Raw genomic sequence first — 15,451 nt, forward strand, 5'->3', positions numbered from 1 at the left:
TGGCAACCACCAAGCAACCGAACAGAACAGGCTGTGACTGAGTGGTGGTGACGGTGACTCATGCTTCGTGGGGCCCACTTTGCATTCTTCTTGCTCCTGAATCCATAACCGTTACTCTTTTTTGAATCAAACAATATTTTTTTTCTATGTTTTGAATAATGAACTCAGATAACTTCAACAAACATACCTTACCTATCTACCAATCACAAATTAGGTTTAAATAAAGATGAAAACGCAGCTTTTGCAATCCTCCTAATCTTCATTCCTCAATAAATATTGATATTCACAATTCTGACCTCGAAAAGTTAAATTATTACTGCGCCTTTGTAAGATGTCTACAGGGACTGATTTTAAAATTTGGAAAGTTTTGTTAGCATGCACGCGTGGCCTGCTCTCTGTTATATTCCATATAAAAAATCCAATTGAGACCGTTTCATGGCTCAAGAACATCGTGCCGTTTGTACTTCTGCATTATTGAAAAATTCTTCTCGCACTTTTCACTAACTTCAATTTTTCTCTTTATTTATTTCATTTTTGCTGCACGCAACTGAGCAATGATCTCGGTGATGTTACTTTATGTTTAATTATCAATTTGGGTCAAAGCTTATAAGAATACGAAGGAGCAATGCTTTTATTTTATCTCTTCAAACAAAAATTAATTAAGCAATGCTTTCAACCCAATAATCATCAAGGTCAAATCACATAAATTTATTCCTTTTAAATTTTTGCTTTCTTGAAAAACAATGTTTTAATATTATTTTAATTTAACCAATATAGTTTTTTAAACATGTATTGTTTAAAAATAAAGAGTTGCATTAATAGTGTGAAATTTGGTGTAAGAATAAATGAACTGGAAATAATACATTTGCAAAAAAGGGGCCAGCCTGTGCTTGAATTCAATAGTGAAAAATCTGAAATAATATCATTCTAATTAACCAATGATGATTTTCTGTCTGCCAACAGAGCAAGTGATTATCAGTGGTTAATTAAGTATTAAAGAAAGATTAATTAGCGAGATCAATTAAATTAAATTAAATTAATCACTAAATAAATAAACGTGAAGAGGAAAACATAAAACGAAAGAAAGAAGGAAGAAGAAAGAGGTTGGAGAAGGCAAAAGGTTAAGGGGATTTTCAAAACTCGTGAAAAATCTGAGAGAGGGCTTTTCAGCGTTCCAACCTTTCTCCCCTCTCTCTCTCTTTCTCTGTGTTCGTTCGTTTCCACTATTCCACTCGAACCCTAGTGTGGCTTATTTCATGACTTTCTTCTTCTCTAACACGCAATCATTCCGGCGAAACTGAATTTCCGCCGCCGAGAATGGCCGCTGAGTCACCGCCGGATAACGTTGTACTGAATTTAGCTAAGTTAGGGTTTCAGTTGGAAATCGGATTCGGAGATCTCTCTTTTTCTCAACACTCAACTAATTAATTAACCGATTATTCTTTTTTTCTTGAAACCACGTCACCGTTTCCGGCTGGCGGATCTCTAATTGTTGTTGGAACTGCCATGATGGCGAGGGGAGGACAGTGCTTCGAGAAACTTCGGCGGTTTGCTCGGACGGTTTTCTTCGTCGCGGCATTGGTGGCGTCGCTGCTCGTGACGTCGCTGCCCGTGCTCGTCGCGGTTGTCGACGTGCTAGTCCCTTGCGTCCTCATTTCCAGCTTCACCTGTGTCAAGTGCTACGGCTTCAAGGAGCATTTGCGTCGTTACGCTTTCAAGAGCTCCTTGATGGATATTCCTCTCGTTTCGGTCGTACGATCCTTCATCATTATCTGTATGATTCGCTATTCCTCTCCTTGTTTACTTGCATCGTGTATCACGTGGAACAACGATGGTGATGATCCTCTCCAGAGGATCACTCGTTGTGCTTCTGATGTACATTCTAGTAGCTTTTCATTTCTCGTTTTTTTTTTCTTGAAGTTGAGGGTGTTGAAGGTGGAGGATACTTTGCTTAATTTGTCTACCAAACCATTTGTTCTTTACTTTGCTTTATTTTATCTTCATATTTCTGTTCGTTAGTTTTCTGTTTTATTTTTTTGGAAATCATTTTTCGTACTCGTTGAAACAGATGACAGATTGTGTTTCAACAGAGATGAGCGCGTTGATGAGAAATGTATTTTTTGACTTAAATTAGGAAGCAGAACGATCTCCTTTCCCAAACCGTTTGGTTGGAATTTATCACTGAATGATTAATTATATTTTTCTCAATATTTATTCTGTCTATGAAATCTGTCTGAGGAAGCGCTAGTTGTAGCGTCTCTGTCTGCGTGTTAACTACTGTGATTTTATATACAAAGGATTGATTCTCATATTGTGCTTTTTTTTCTGTTTGTTTAAATGAATGCAGGTGTTTATTCTATTTGTGATGGCCCGGCTCTTTCACATGGTCCTTATCTTGGAACTGTGACACTGTCTTCCTTCATCTCAATTGTCCTCCTATCAGTCAAAGCTTGTGTTTTCTCAGTAAATTCTCAGATTGAAGCAGAAGCTACCATTTCCCCTACAAGACAGAGACTCCATTTAAAGAAGTCATGGGGAATGCCTGTCTTATTTCTCTCGTCAGTTGTGTTTGCTCTTGGCCACACTGTGGTTGCTTATAGAGCCAGCTGCAGAGCAAGGAGGAAGCTCATGTTTCATAGAGTTGACCCCGAAGCGGTAAGTTTGCAACGGTCTCCAACAATTGGAATAACATAATGGTGTTGTTTCTTTCATTTAACCCTTTGGAATTAGGTGGTGGCAACGAATTCTTCCTTCAGCTCCAAAGAAGATTTCTGAACTTATGAAGCTTAAATTGGTTACTTTGATGATACATATGGTAATTTTTTTACTTATTTTCTGTCTAATTAAGCAGGTCCTTTCGTGCAAGAATGTTTTCTCTGGTTATCAGAAGGTCCCTCGGTCTCCTGTTCCCTCCGAAGGGAGAACCCCAAAAAGTGACGGTGAAATGAAAAGGAAGCCTTTTGGAACAGCTCGTGATGAAGAACTGCCACTTAGATTACTTGCAGATTCGGAGAGCTTATTCATCCCCTGCCAAGGTCTTACTCTCCATTACAAGCTCAGCATGCCTGGTTCACCGCCACTTAACATGTCCTCAACATTTTGCTCTACTTCATCGGTGACTGGGGGGTTGTCAAAGTTGAATAGACATTTGACTTGCATGTCTCCAAAATCCCATCGGCAACTCTACCGGAGCTATAGCAATCAATTCTATGGATCATCTCTACATGCTCCTCTTTTAGATATTCCAGTAACCTCTCCCCATCTTAATGAAGAAATCCCTGTTTTGCATCTAGATGAAATTCGTGAAGATGAGAACACAATTAAATTAGAGTCTTTGTCTTCGGAGCAAAATGTAGAGGACATTGGTCAAGTAGGTATTATTTTGATACATGGGTTTGGTGGAGGCGTCTTCTCCTGGCGACATGTAATGGGACCTCTAGCCCGGCAGAGTAATTGCACAGTTGCTGCATTTGATAGGCCTGGTTGGGGATTGACTTCAAGACTGAGCCGGGAGGACTGGGAGAAAAAGGAATTGCCTAATCCTTACAAACTTGAAAGTCAGGTGATTTCTATGAATCCTTAACATGAGTTGTTAGAGCAGTTATTTTATTTTTTCTTGTTTTATGTACCGGTTCCTTTTGAAGTAGATACTGGAGCTTTCAGTTCATACATGTTGCGATTTAAGTGCTCATCTTTAGTTTTTTACATGCTCAACTTTTAATAGAAACAGGAATTCTTATTACCTAAATACATGAGAGCCCAACCCAAAAGATTAATTCGTCAAGTGGGAGAATAACATGATTTAAGTACCTAAAGACTAATTTAGTTTGTAATCTAGGATTACTTATTACATATCTGATCGATTTGTGTGTTTCCAGGTTGATCTCCTTCTGTCTTTCTGTTCTGAGATTGGATTTTCTTCGGTTGTTCTAATTGGTCATGATGATGGAGGGTTGCTTGCTCTGATGGCTGCACAGAGAGTTCAAACATCAATGAATTCTTTCAACGTGAGTATTTTTTCCTGCTTTTCTAGGTTACTTGATATCTTGATCAATGCAATTAGCTGCATTGGTATCTTAATAAAAGATTACTTTAAATTTTACAGCCAACAAGTGGGGCTTTAGAAAATTAAGCAATGGAATTTTTTTTTTGTAGTCTTAATAATTTATTTTGGACATAATGTGTCTGATCGCAATATACTATCATAATTTGCATATATATTCATATATCCACGTCTATTGTGTCCAATGTTGTAATTATGCAACAGATTGATAAAGAGAGATAAAAAACTGGATTCCATGGTATATAGGTTTATGTATGTGAAGGTTTGACTTTTATTTGATCGTTACATTCCATAAAGTTGTCTGATCAAGCTAATATCCACACTGTTTTAGGCTATATTTTTTGTGGTTAATGTGCATTTTGCGTTTGATTAAGTTGCTAGGCTTGTTTTTGTCATTCAGGTTACAGTGAAGGGGGTTGTATTGTTAAATGTTAACTTATCAAGGGAAGTTGTTCCTTCCTTTGCTAAAATCCTTCTGCATACATCTCTTGGAAAGAAACATTTGGTCCGTCCCCTACTAAGAACAGAAATCACCCATGTGGTGAATCGGCGGTCATGGTATGATGCTACCAAACTGACAACAGAAGTTTTGACTCTATATAAGGTGCGTCTGTGCCTTAAACTACATTTCCTTTTGTAAGTTTCAAACTGCAGAAATAATTGTGTAGAATGTAAAATTATTACTTCATGTAGAGATAAATGGCGTATATTTAACTGAAAAACTACAATTTCCGAAGGATGCTTGTGGTTCATGTTTTTTTAACATTCTTTGGCACATTGAATAATAATATATTAGTTGACATAATTAGTTTTGATGATATTATTAGATTTACACGTGCCCTTTTCTAAAAGAAACTTCTATAAATTCGTCTGTACCTTAAACTACATGTGTAGGAGATGGTATTTTACTTGATGTAGAGAAAATGGGTGTATTATTATTAACCTCGCACGAACTTCACTTTCCGAAGGGAACTTATAGTTAATGCTTTGTTTACATCTTTGGACATATTGAATACATATATATTTGCTTACAAGTCTTTTTATGTGTATTTGGCTTACTTATCCGCTGGGTTGTTCCTTGTGCTTTTGTTATCAATTCTGGTGAAATATTTTATTGACTCGTGTTATTCTTTACTGTTTTAAATACGTTTAGGCTCCGCTATATGCAGAAGGATGGGATGAAGCGCTTCACGAGATTTGTAAATTGTCATCAGAAACCATCCTCTCTGCAAAAAATGCAGACTCATTGCTGCAAGCCGTAGAAGACATTCCAGTGTTGGTCATAGCCGGTGCCGAAGATTCACTCGTCTCAATGAAATATTGTCAAGCAATGGCCTCCAAATTTTTAAATTCTGTAAGTATTCTAGTTTCTGTGTATTTATTAATGCTCCACAATTTGGGAACGAGAAGTAGGGTGTTCAAGGGTAGGAAATGGAAGTAGGAGAAATATACTTTTCTCATTTCCCTTTTTTACTACCATCATCTCTTAAAACTTCCCAAGCATTTATGATGACACATTATTAGTTTCTTTTCTAAGCTGGCTAATATTTGTATCTCCCATGCCGCGTGCAGAGACTGGTTGTAATATCCGGATGTGGTCATCTACCCCACGAGGAGTGTCCAATGGCGTTGCTTGGGGCTATATCACCCTTTATTAATAAACTTTTCAATGTATATAACTCTCAAAGCCAATAGGTTGTCCATCCCATTTTCAAGTTTTTCATTTATAGGTTCCGTCTATTATTGTAGGGCGTTTTGTTCTCTGTCTTCTCCTATAATTTTCCTGGCATCCTCTTTCATTTCTTTCTTTCTAAGTAAGTAGTACTTCCAAGAGAAAGAGATCAAAGGCATCGTCTTTTCTCTTGGGTGTTTTTGATGTGTCAGCTTTAGGTGTTTTAGCTGTCGATATTTATACTCATTTGAGCTGGTTGTCATTTCCCCTTAAAGAAAGCGGGAATATGAGTAGTAGATATCATTTGTAAATTTAATTTATAATGTTGTTTGATTGTTTCTAGCTGCTGAACACCACACACCCTCAATTTATAATTGCCACCGTCTAAAGATGCCGCCTAACCACTCACTTTAACAATTTATCGTTATGATTCTTTTAGAACATTATACATTATTTGAGTCTGGAACTTGAGAGAAATTATTGACCAATTAATTTAAATTAAGTTTTATGAGTTTATTTGAGACAGTTATAGTTTTTTTTTTTTCGTTCACAGAAGTAGTCTTCGGTACACATTCGACGTAGAAAGAGTGATTTTTTTCTTTCTGCACCTCATATTAAAAACAAAATAACTAAAACAAGGCGGAAAATGATCATTTTAATAGGGTGGATCAGACTTAGTTGAAGTTTGATATTTGTTCTGGTATATACGCCTTGGTAAAAGGTGTATAAAAGAACTAATTTTCACTTTTCTTTTTTCTGAAACTACTGTTTGCACAAGTTAATATGAGCGTGTGTGTGTGACACCTGTACTGACTGTTTTAATTGTTGAAAATTATTTAAAACTCTATTAAATTTAATTTCAGACCAGACCGTAATTGTCTTTAATATTATTTACAATCTTACTTTTGATAATTAGACCGCTTACAATTACACTTGCAGTTAAAAAAAAAACATGTTATTTTAATCTTTATCAAACATGTCTTATTCTTTTTGTAATAATGCTATAACAAAATAGGATATGTTGTATTCTTAACACATATGATACATTTTTAGCCATCATAAAATTTGAATAATGGTCTTTTCATAACAAATTATTTGACAGTTATGAAGGTATAAAGAAAAGATGCTAGAAAGATAAAATTTGAATGATTAGAAAATGAACATTTTTGTAAAAGAGGTGAAACTTAGTTCAAAGAAAAGCTGTTAAGAAATAATAATAACTGCTTGAAGGATATTGCCATTAAGAACGACTTCATCCTATCTACTGCCAACTTCAATCACAATACAATACAGACAAGAATATGAATGAAAAATAAAATAGATATTCGGATATTCCACCTATAAAGTAAAGTAGCTTCAATTTAAGTTGAAAATTTAATCAGTTTAAATACTTTTTTACAAATAATTTCAAAAGCTTAATTACCATCTATGTAAAATAAAGACCATATTCTTATCAATATATATTTGTATTATTCCCGGATAAAAAAAATTGTATTTTTCATGATAACCAGAATGATAGTGGGTGAGATAAAAAATTGCAGAGTGGATTGAAACGATAAAATCTTGCAAAGGAAATTCGAAATACAGTTATTGCCCACACCTCACGACCTCCATGCTTACACGACTAGTCAACTCAAGCCCTGTACTTTTACCAGTCTGGACAAAGAGCAGCGACGTCGTTTCGGTTTTCCATTACCACCTTCCTCCACTCTCACTCATCAACCAAACATGCAAACCCCATTTCCATTTCCTTCTTCTAACAAACTCTGAACAATCAAACGCTTATTGTGTTGTGCATGTTTTCTTCAAATGGAAGAAGCACTTAACGCCAATCAAAGTCTACACACTCACTCAACTTAAGCTTTCTTTCTATTATACAAAACATCACTACTTCTTTGGCGAGAGAGTTAGTGAACCAACGAAACCACTCTCGCTTTCTTTCTTTAACTTCTTCCTCAACAATCCTTTTTTCCTCTTTATAATTCTTAAGTTTCTCTTCTTACACTTTTGTCGCTTACCCTTTAGTTGACTGTTCATCTTCCATCTTCACCCTATCCTGTTTTTCTTATGATTCATTGCTTTAAATAGTATGCGATTTATTTATTATGTCCCAGGTTTTTGCATTTGTGAGTAGAAGATGTCACGCCCATTATCATCATCGGCAAATGTTGGAGAAGTGATAGATTTTAAGTGGGGCAAGAAGAGGGGAGTTGGTGTGAAGAACAAGGACACTCATTACTATGAGTCCTTCGTTTACGATGGTGTGGAGTATTTTCTATATGATTGTGTCTACTTGTTCTCTACAAGTAATGTTGAAACTAACATCGGCAAGCTTATCAAGATATACGAGAGACCTACCCGTGAAAAGATGATCAAAGTTGTTTGGTTTTTCCGACCCATGGAAATTCGTAACTTTCTCGGAGATTATCAGCCCTGTTGGAATGAGTTATTTTTGGCATCTGGTGAGGGCACAGGTCTTTCCAATATGAACCACCTGGTAATTTAATTAATTAATTGTTTGAACTCCTGATACTATCTGCTGCATATTAATCACGTGCAGTGTTAATTGCTTTGAATTGGTTATGGTTTAAGATTGAGTTGGCGTGAATGTTTATCCTGGAGAGTTATTTTAGTTAAATGTGAGGTTTAAGGGGTCCAAATGTGAGGTGATAACACGAAATCAGGAGCTTATTTGTTTGAAGTTAATGGGTATTAGTTTATTTTGGTTGGTTGAAAATGATTCTTAATCAATCTTTTGACAATTGCTGAAATGAGTATTATGTATCATTATTTGGTTGGTTATAATTTATAAAGAGGCTTATAAAATAATGTATCAGTTGCGATATATATAGAATGCTAGTTTTAAAAGGAACTTGAGAGGGGAAGAAAAAGATTGAAAGCATGTGCATTGGTCTACAGCCATACTGCCTTTTGAAGTTTTGAAATGGTTATCAGTTTGGTTTGCTTTATTGCACTGTTATGTAATTTTAGGAGGACCTAGTATATCTTTTTCTTTTATAACATTTGATATAGTTGAAATTGAATCTTTGTCATTTTAAAGAAGTTTGTTGATTCATTTTCCTTCATTTAAAATTTTGTTTTTCAGGAATCAATTATTGGAAAATGCAATGTTGTTTGCACTTCAAAGGACATTAGAAATCCCAAGCCATCAGAAACGGAATTAAACAACGCAGACTACTTTTTCAATTGCACGTTTGATGTTGGAAGGCGTGTACTCATTGATAAATTTACTAATGAGATTGATGGAGTTAAAGGTCATTATCCTTGTCTTATATTTTGTTGCCTGTTATTTTGGTTAAAACTAAACTGTTCACGTCACATTGAACTATTTGGCTTGTTGATCTAGAGCAATTACTGAACTTTTATAATACAGCAACATCTAGACAACTTAAATTAGAGTTAGCACTTACCTTAGCACACTGTATTACTGTTATGCAGTGGAGCAGTTCTTTAACAAGAGAAGGGTTGATCAAACCAGTAACCATCTACATGTTGGGACAGATATTAGACCCAAAATTGTGACCAAGACTTATCCTATCTCACATTGTCAAGTTAACGATAGAGCTGAAGGGAGAACTTCTGAGAATACTTTCCCAAAGCATTCTTCAGATTCCTATCCATATAAAAAGAGGAAGATTATAGAAGAGAAGCCAAACATTGGTCAAAGTAGCGAGACTCCTAAAGAAGAAAAAATTAATGAGAAGAAGGTAGAAATCAAACGGGACGAAAAATTCAACGCAGATAAAAGGATTATTGATGTAGTTGAAAGACCAGATGCAGTAAGTCCATAAAATTCCATGTCAGTTGTCACTCATTTTAAGTTATGACAACTCATCCTACATGAGGTTAGGAATCAAACGCAATGATATATTTTTTTTTCCCCTATTTATTGTTGATACAATGATAGGAGTTCATGTACAAAATTGCCCCTTTTTCTTGATATAAATTATTTAACTTGAGATCCAGACAGACTAGATTTCTGAAGCAAGATAAAGATATTGAGAACCTTGGTGGTAACAAGAGCAAGTATCCATATGTGTAACTAGATGTGGTTTCAAATATGATTCTAGTCATAGTTCTAATCCTCTGTGAACCCTTGATTTCATTGTTGCAGGACAAGAGAAAGTGGTTTAAGAAAATGGTGAGTTCTTATTTCTTGATATTGATTGTAAACTTGTGGTTTAAGTTTTTATCATTTTCAAGCTTTGGGTTAATGTACAAAATGTGTTCTTCCTTGATTAGGCCTAGGAAGTACAGTCATGTCATGAACCCTTTAACATGCTAAGGTCTGAAATATAGGACACTGGGACAACATAGATATATGCAACATATCTAGTGAGAGAGACATTTTTATGAGGATAAAAAAAAGTAAATCTGGACGGTACAAATTTAAATGAATGGTCAAGATTTAAATAATGTAACTTCTAAAAAACCTCGCACGAATTAGTTGTTTTAATCTTGATCATAACTTACCAAACTATTTGTGTGCCATAACTTTCACTTAACTGAATAAAACATTTGTTAGTCACTCTATAACAATTGCATGTGGCCACTTTTAAATGTTCTTTTTCTCGTTTAGCACAGTGACACTTGCCTAGGTTGGTTTGAAATAAGCAATGCTAATCCTACTTAGATTTATTTTATAAGTGTTGCTTTTCTTGGGAGTAACAACCACTGCGGTCCCTAAACATGGTAGGTGCTGTCGCTTTAGTTTCTGAAATTAAGAAATTGTTAGATAAAACTGTTATTTTACTTTCTAAGTATATGTTAGTATTATCACTTTAATCAAATCAAACAATTCTATTTTTGAACTGTTAAGTTTATTGTATAATGGAACAAAATGAATGAAGTGGAGTTCCTGCTTATTAATCATTGTAAAAATTCCTGTTCTTATCTGTGTCAAGCCATATATATAGTACAGATATAATATTGGTATGCTTGATTTGTTGTTAATTGCATTTGTAGCCTTGGGATGAAAGACTGCGGAGAGCTCAAGAATTGGATACCTTAGTTTTATTGAATAATCTGGATCCATCCTACACATCATATGAAGTGGAGGTATACTGGATCCATCCTACACATCAAATTCTTAAGTTGTTTTTTACTTTCGACTGAAGAGAGCTTTTTTATATTTTTACTTGCCTTCTTTATTTGTGCATTGAACTTTTAAAGATTACACGCCTATAAAATTGTCATCCAGCTGTATGGAAATTTCAACATCAGTAGACACAGGAACAGTTGTGGATTTGTATGCAATGTGACAAATGAAGAGGGAAACTCTTCTATTAGTTGAAACTGAAATAATCTATGTGTTGATATAAAAATTTAAATAACAAAACTTAGATCAATTTCATTACACCTTTGCCATCAGGTTCTCTGATTATTGTCCTATTTAAAATGACCTATATGTTATGTGAGGATGTGCTATGCATGAATAGACAATTATCAAGTAATTGAGATTTAAATTAATCTGGCCTGTGTCTAGTTTTTTAAATTTATTTCTCCTCAATTCTTGTTCAGGATCTTGTTTGGTGTGCTCTCAAAGTAAAGGTTCAGGCAAGGATGATAGAATGGATCCCAAGTTCCAGTACATACTATGGTATTTACAGATATACCTTTAAAATCCCGAACAGTCCCATTTTAATTGTTTTTTGTGGCTCTTTTATTTGTATGATGAGACATATAAATTGAGTGGGATATAGTAAATGTTGTGACTTTTTAGATCCTCCATTTATTGTGTTCTCTCATCTACTGATAGGTAGAGCATTTGTTATTTTTAAAACAAAATGTGAAGCTGAATCTGCAATATCCGAGTTAAGTAGAAGATGCCTTAGTCTTGGAGAAGGAAGGTATTGCATCTCTTAAGCAAAACCCCCCTTGTTTCCAAAGTCGATTTTCTAAGTCATTATTTTATACTGCATAATATGTACTGTTCATAGATTTTCTACAGGATTGTCAGTGCCATGAAGGGAGCTCTCCGTGAGCCTGACAAGAAGAAAAAATTCACTGGCCATTTGGTCATTGACAGAACTGCGCTTCAAAGACAAAACCAGGAGATGGTAGCCTTACCTAATTCATTCATTTACCTTTACAAGAAAATAAGTTTTAAATTGCGTGTTTCCTGCCTTTACAGAGGAATGCAGTATCAACATCCCATTGTTCTCAGCCCAATACAATAGAGTACCCCATGTCCATTGAATGGCTACTGCATTATGCGAAGTTTAATGCATGTTGGGATGCACTATATCAGGTGGAAGAATTATTTCTTGCGTGTCGCCAATGCATCGCTTACTATCTTATATGCCTAATTCCTGTGGCTGGTTTAACATATTTTGTTTGCATTGCAGCGACAAATGAAGGAGATACAAGATGTGAAGAGCAAGCTTAGAATGGACAGGAATTTTTCTGACTAGTCATACATTCTCAAATCGTGCTCCAAAGAATTTTGTTTTCCAACTTTTTATTGATCAATAGCAATCTAACCATTTTGAGGGCTGTGTTTAGGTTATGTTTCCTCATATACAAGGAAATTTGTAGGTAAGCTGACACATTTTCTCGACTCCAATGTCTCAACTGGGTGTGATGTTTTGTGCTTAGTGTATATATAGTATTTTGAACAAATGTGTGAATACATGCAGAATTTTCTTAATACAGTTATAGAAATTGTCCTTTCCATCAACGCTTTCTTGTTTTTGTCTGGGGAAGAGAATGGAAGGATGTAAATTGGACACTATTTCAATATTGAAATTTCCGCCTTCAATACAGAATTTTACATGTATATTCCCTGTTATCTATCCCAAATTCTCTTCAGCAAAACATTTACAATTCAATCTTTTTCATGCAATCGAATCAGTCAAATCATGGTTTATTTTCTTCACAGTTCTCTATTACTGAAGTCAATTGGTTGAATCAGTACACAAGAAAGAACCAGGAGGGGATGCAGACAAGGTTAGAAAAATGATTATCTGTACAAATTACTTAATATATATTAATAATACATGGGAATCAGTGTACTGAATACTGAATACCTTGTTTGTGGTACTTGAACCTCTTTAATCTCATCTTTTCAACTACTGAATACTGATGCAGACGCCGTCCTCGCCTTTCACTCCGTCCGTACTACTTTCCTTCTTAAAATGGAATATACATTCAGTCCTTCCACATACGAGTTTATTTGGGCCCTCTATTTAAGTTGAGTGGGGTGCAGGAAGAAACAGTCTACACGTTTATCAACTGTCAAAATGGGCCTGTCTATTAGAATATGGGTCTTCTCTCTTAATATCACTTTACCCTTTTTTCATTATGGAAAAGCTAATCGGAAATATCAAATCTTGATTTTGGATTATCTAACTTAGAATTTAGGAGTTGTTTCCTTTCATTTACAGAAAATGGTTCATCAGGAATGAAGCTGAAGTTATAAGGTTGATTTCATGATAAAAATTGAAAAAAACGATGAGAAAAGTTATGGGTTTATTTCTTCTACTAATAAATTACTAACGATTAACATTTATCAATAAAAGAAAAATCTTACAAAATAGTTTTCATTATTTGATATATAATGGAAATTAATTTTCCTAAACTGATAAAATAAAAATATATATATCTTTTGTAGTAGAAAGAACTAAAAATGGTTGCAAATAGTAATACCCAATCATTATAGTGTTAAAGTTAGGGTAGCACTGTGAATCGACCCAGCTCATTTAGGCCCGCTACTTGGCTTACAAAATGTGGTTTGATTGGCCAACCCAGATAAGTGTGGGCTGACCACTTTTTTTATTTATTTTTTAATTTTTATGATAAAATTTTCAATATTCAACAAATTGGAAAATTTTAACAAGTTTATAAAATTAAGCAAATATTTTGGGGATTGAATGATATATTGATAATTCAACATTTTTATTATATTCATATTAGTACTTTGACATACACGATGTATTCTTCAAATTTAGCACATCAAAAAATATATAATACTTGATTTTTCTACTCATACAAAAATTTAGAACGCTCATGCAAAAGTTCAAAAGAAAAGTAACAAATATACATTAAGTGCAATTTTATTTTTATGCGGGTCAACTTGCACATTGTGTGGGTTATGTGAAACAAACCTTTGTGGACCGGACTTAATATCTTAGCACGCGGTTGGACAAAGATAAATAAGCAACTCAACATTTCATCCCACATCTTGGTTTTTGTTATGAATCTTCTGTTAAAAAATATTAATTATCTCTTTTATGAAAAACTATATCGTAACTTTAAAAAGTACAAAAAAATAATTCTTTTTGTCTTTTTTAAGAAAACAAACATAGCCATTAAATATGTATGGTCCCAGCACAGTCTCCAATGACTCTCATATTATTATGGTCCTAAAGTTTTCCAAAAGAATCTCTTACGAACCCACAAATTGTTTTTCATCCCAACCAGTCTTTCTCGATCATCCATTAGAGGTGATTATTATTACACAGATATATGCAGAAACTATTTATTGCCACCAACTTGCATACACATAACACAGCCAATAACACCCTTTCACCAATTTCAGGGTTTTTTATGCCACGTTGGTTCCTCCACTCCACATCACAGATTTTCACAACCATCTTCATCACACAATCAAGAGGTCCAATACGTTCTGCAATTTAATTCCAAAATATTTCCCAATATTCAATGTCTTTAATTCACTTTCCACCTTCAACAAAAGAAATCTGAACTTTGGGCATATTCATCGTCAACCTCGTGTTCTTGATTATTTATTTGAACTATTGGAAAGTGACAAAAGTTGGTGAGTGGTAGTTAGAAAACCTCTAACGACAACGATTTTCTATTTCTTCATATTCCAAATTAATGAACAAAATCTAAACCTTGTTACTTTGATTTTGATAGATACACACGTCTCAGCCAATGAAAACTCTTCTATGCTTTCCTCAATCTCTTCGATCAAAATCCTTAGAAATATAATTATTATTTATGTTATTTGCTTTTATGGGCTTAAATTCGTGATATAATAAAGTGAAGACACAACATTTGGGTTGAATTGAAAATTGGAAGTGAGGATTGAAAAAAAATGGAATGCATCACTTTATCTTACGCTAACTTATTATTACTAATTAAGGGATTATTTACCAAACGACAGTGTGATGCCATAAAGTGGGTCACACCACCCTAATGTTAGGTTCGTTGGTAGTTCCTTATACGCATTCAAAACAATTTTTTTTTTTTCACTTTTTACAAAATTGTATTTAACTTGTGTTCTCACAGTTCTAAACATTTTTTTTTTTTTTTGCCAATAGTGTTTGTGTTGTTAAAAATGTCATTTCGAGTTTCAGAGGCATGTTATTGAAGTTATTGGAAGTAACTTTTCCTAGTTTATGAATTAGTCATATTAATTGTTCCAAAAAATACTCTTACACTCAAGTGATATATAATAATACACACAAAAATCAATTTATTTTACAAATTTCTAAACAGTATTATTTTTCAAAATTGATTTTGTAATTATTTAAATGTAAATTATGTAGGAATTTTTTAAGTAGAAGACTTTGGAAGATTAATATCAATAGATCGTAAACAAATTTATACGAGAGATCATTACATCATTTTCAATAAAAAACATTAAGATAATAAGTTTATGACTTTTTTTTTATTAATGTATTAATCATCTTATTATTTTTATATAGTATATTTAGATTGATTCAAAATCA

General features: G+C 34.1%; 2 protein-coding genes and 1 long non-coding RNA gene across 4 annotated transcripts; 2 read left to right on the top strand and 1 right to left on the bottom strand.

Annotated features, from left to right (window-relative positions):
* Positions 1 to 1,077: 1,077 nt before the first annotated feature.
* Positions 1,078 to 6,086, top strand: LOC114185431. The gene is made up of 7 exons (XM_028073145.1): positions 1,078 to 1,774; positions 2,348 to 2,655; positions 2,852 to 3,562; positions 3,879 to 4,007; positions 4,464 to 4,667; positions 5,217 to 5,417; positions 5,636 to 6,086. Exons 1-7 carry the CDS (start codon positions 1,507 to 1,509, stop codon positions 5,756 to 5,758), a joined length of 1,944 nt encoding a protein of 647 aa, XP_027928946.1. The 5' UTR covers positions 1,078 to 1,506; the 3' UTR covers positions 5,759 to 6,086.
* Positions 6,087 to 7,360: 1,274 nt separating this feature from the next.
* On the top strand, positions 7,361 to 12,787 carry LOC114184409 (protein ANTI-SILENCING 1-like). Of its 2 annotated transcripts, XM_028071720.1 has the most exons (11): positions 7,361 to 7,641; positions 7,850 to 8,232; positions 8,842 to 9,010; positions 9,195 to 9,535; positions 9,871 to 9,897; positions 10,722 to 10,814; positions 11,277 to 11,355; positions 11,515 to 11,605; positions 11,707 to 11,815; positions 11,890 to 12,006; positions 12,104 to 12,787. In XM_028071720.1, exons 2-11 carry the CDS (start codon positions 7,873 to 7,875, stop codon positions 12,167 to 12,169), a joined length of 1,452 nt encoding a protein of 483 aa, XP_027927521.1. In that variant the 5' UTR covers positions 7,361 to 7,641; positions 7,850 to 7,872; the 3' UTR covers positions 12,170 to 12,787. The 2 variants fall into 2 exon arrangements, 1 of the variants encoding a protein (XP_027927521.1); XR_003604588.1 differs by lacking the exon at positions 12,104 to 12,787 and having other exon boundaries at positions 7,361 to 8,232; positions 11,696 to 11,815; positions 11,890 to 11,982.
* Positions 9,145 to 12,871, bottom strand: LOC114184410. Its single transcript, XR_003604589.1, has 2 exons — positions 12,785 to 12,871; positions 9,145 to 9,369 (listed from the first exon to the last, which is right to left on the bottom strand). It is a non-coding gene; the product is annotated as an uncharacterized LOC114184410 (long non-coding RNA).
* Positions 12,872 to 15,451: the final 2,580 nt, after the last annotated feature.

This window comes from Vigna unguiculata, chromosome 5, assembly GCF_004118075.2.
Source record: "Vigna unguiculata cultivar IT97K-499-35 chromosome 5, ASM411807v1, whole genome shotgun sequence".
NCBI lineage: Eukaryota > Viridiplantae > Streptophyta > Magnoliopsida > Fabales > Fabaceae > Vigna > Vigna unguiculata.

What these genes read in the sequence shown, in the direction of transcription:
- LOC114184409 (XM_028071720.1), top strand. Translation starts at nt 7,873, where the DNA reads ATGTCACGCCCATTATCATCATCGGCAAATGTTGGAGAAGTGATAGAT. An exon ending in TAGTTGAAAGACCAGATGCA is followed by an intron (nt 9,536 to 9,870) that starts GTAAGTCCATAA and finishes TCATTGTTGCAG; the next exon opens with GACAAGAGAAAGTGGTTTAA. An exon ending in GTTGGGATGCACTATATCAG is followed by an intron (nt 12,007 to 12,103) that starts GTGGAAGAATTA and finishes TTTGCATTGCAG; the next exon opens with CGACAAATGAAGGAGATACA.
- LOC114185431 (XM_028073145.1), top strand. Translation starts at nt 1,507, where the DNA reads ATGATGGCGAGGGGAGGACAGTGCTTCGAGAAACTTCGGCGGTTTGCT. An exon ending in CATCAATGAATTCTTTCAAC is followed by an intron (nt 4,008 to 4,463) that starts GTGAGTATTTTT and finishes TTTGTCATTCAG; the next exon opens with GTTACAGTGAAGGGGGTTGT. An exon ending in AAGTTTTGACTCTATATAAG is followed by an intron (nt 4,668 to 5,216) that starts GTGCGTCTGTGC and finishes AAATACGTTTAG; the next exon opens with GCTCCGCTATATGCAGAAGG.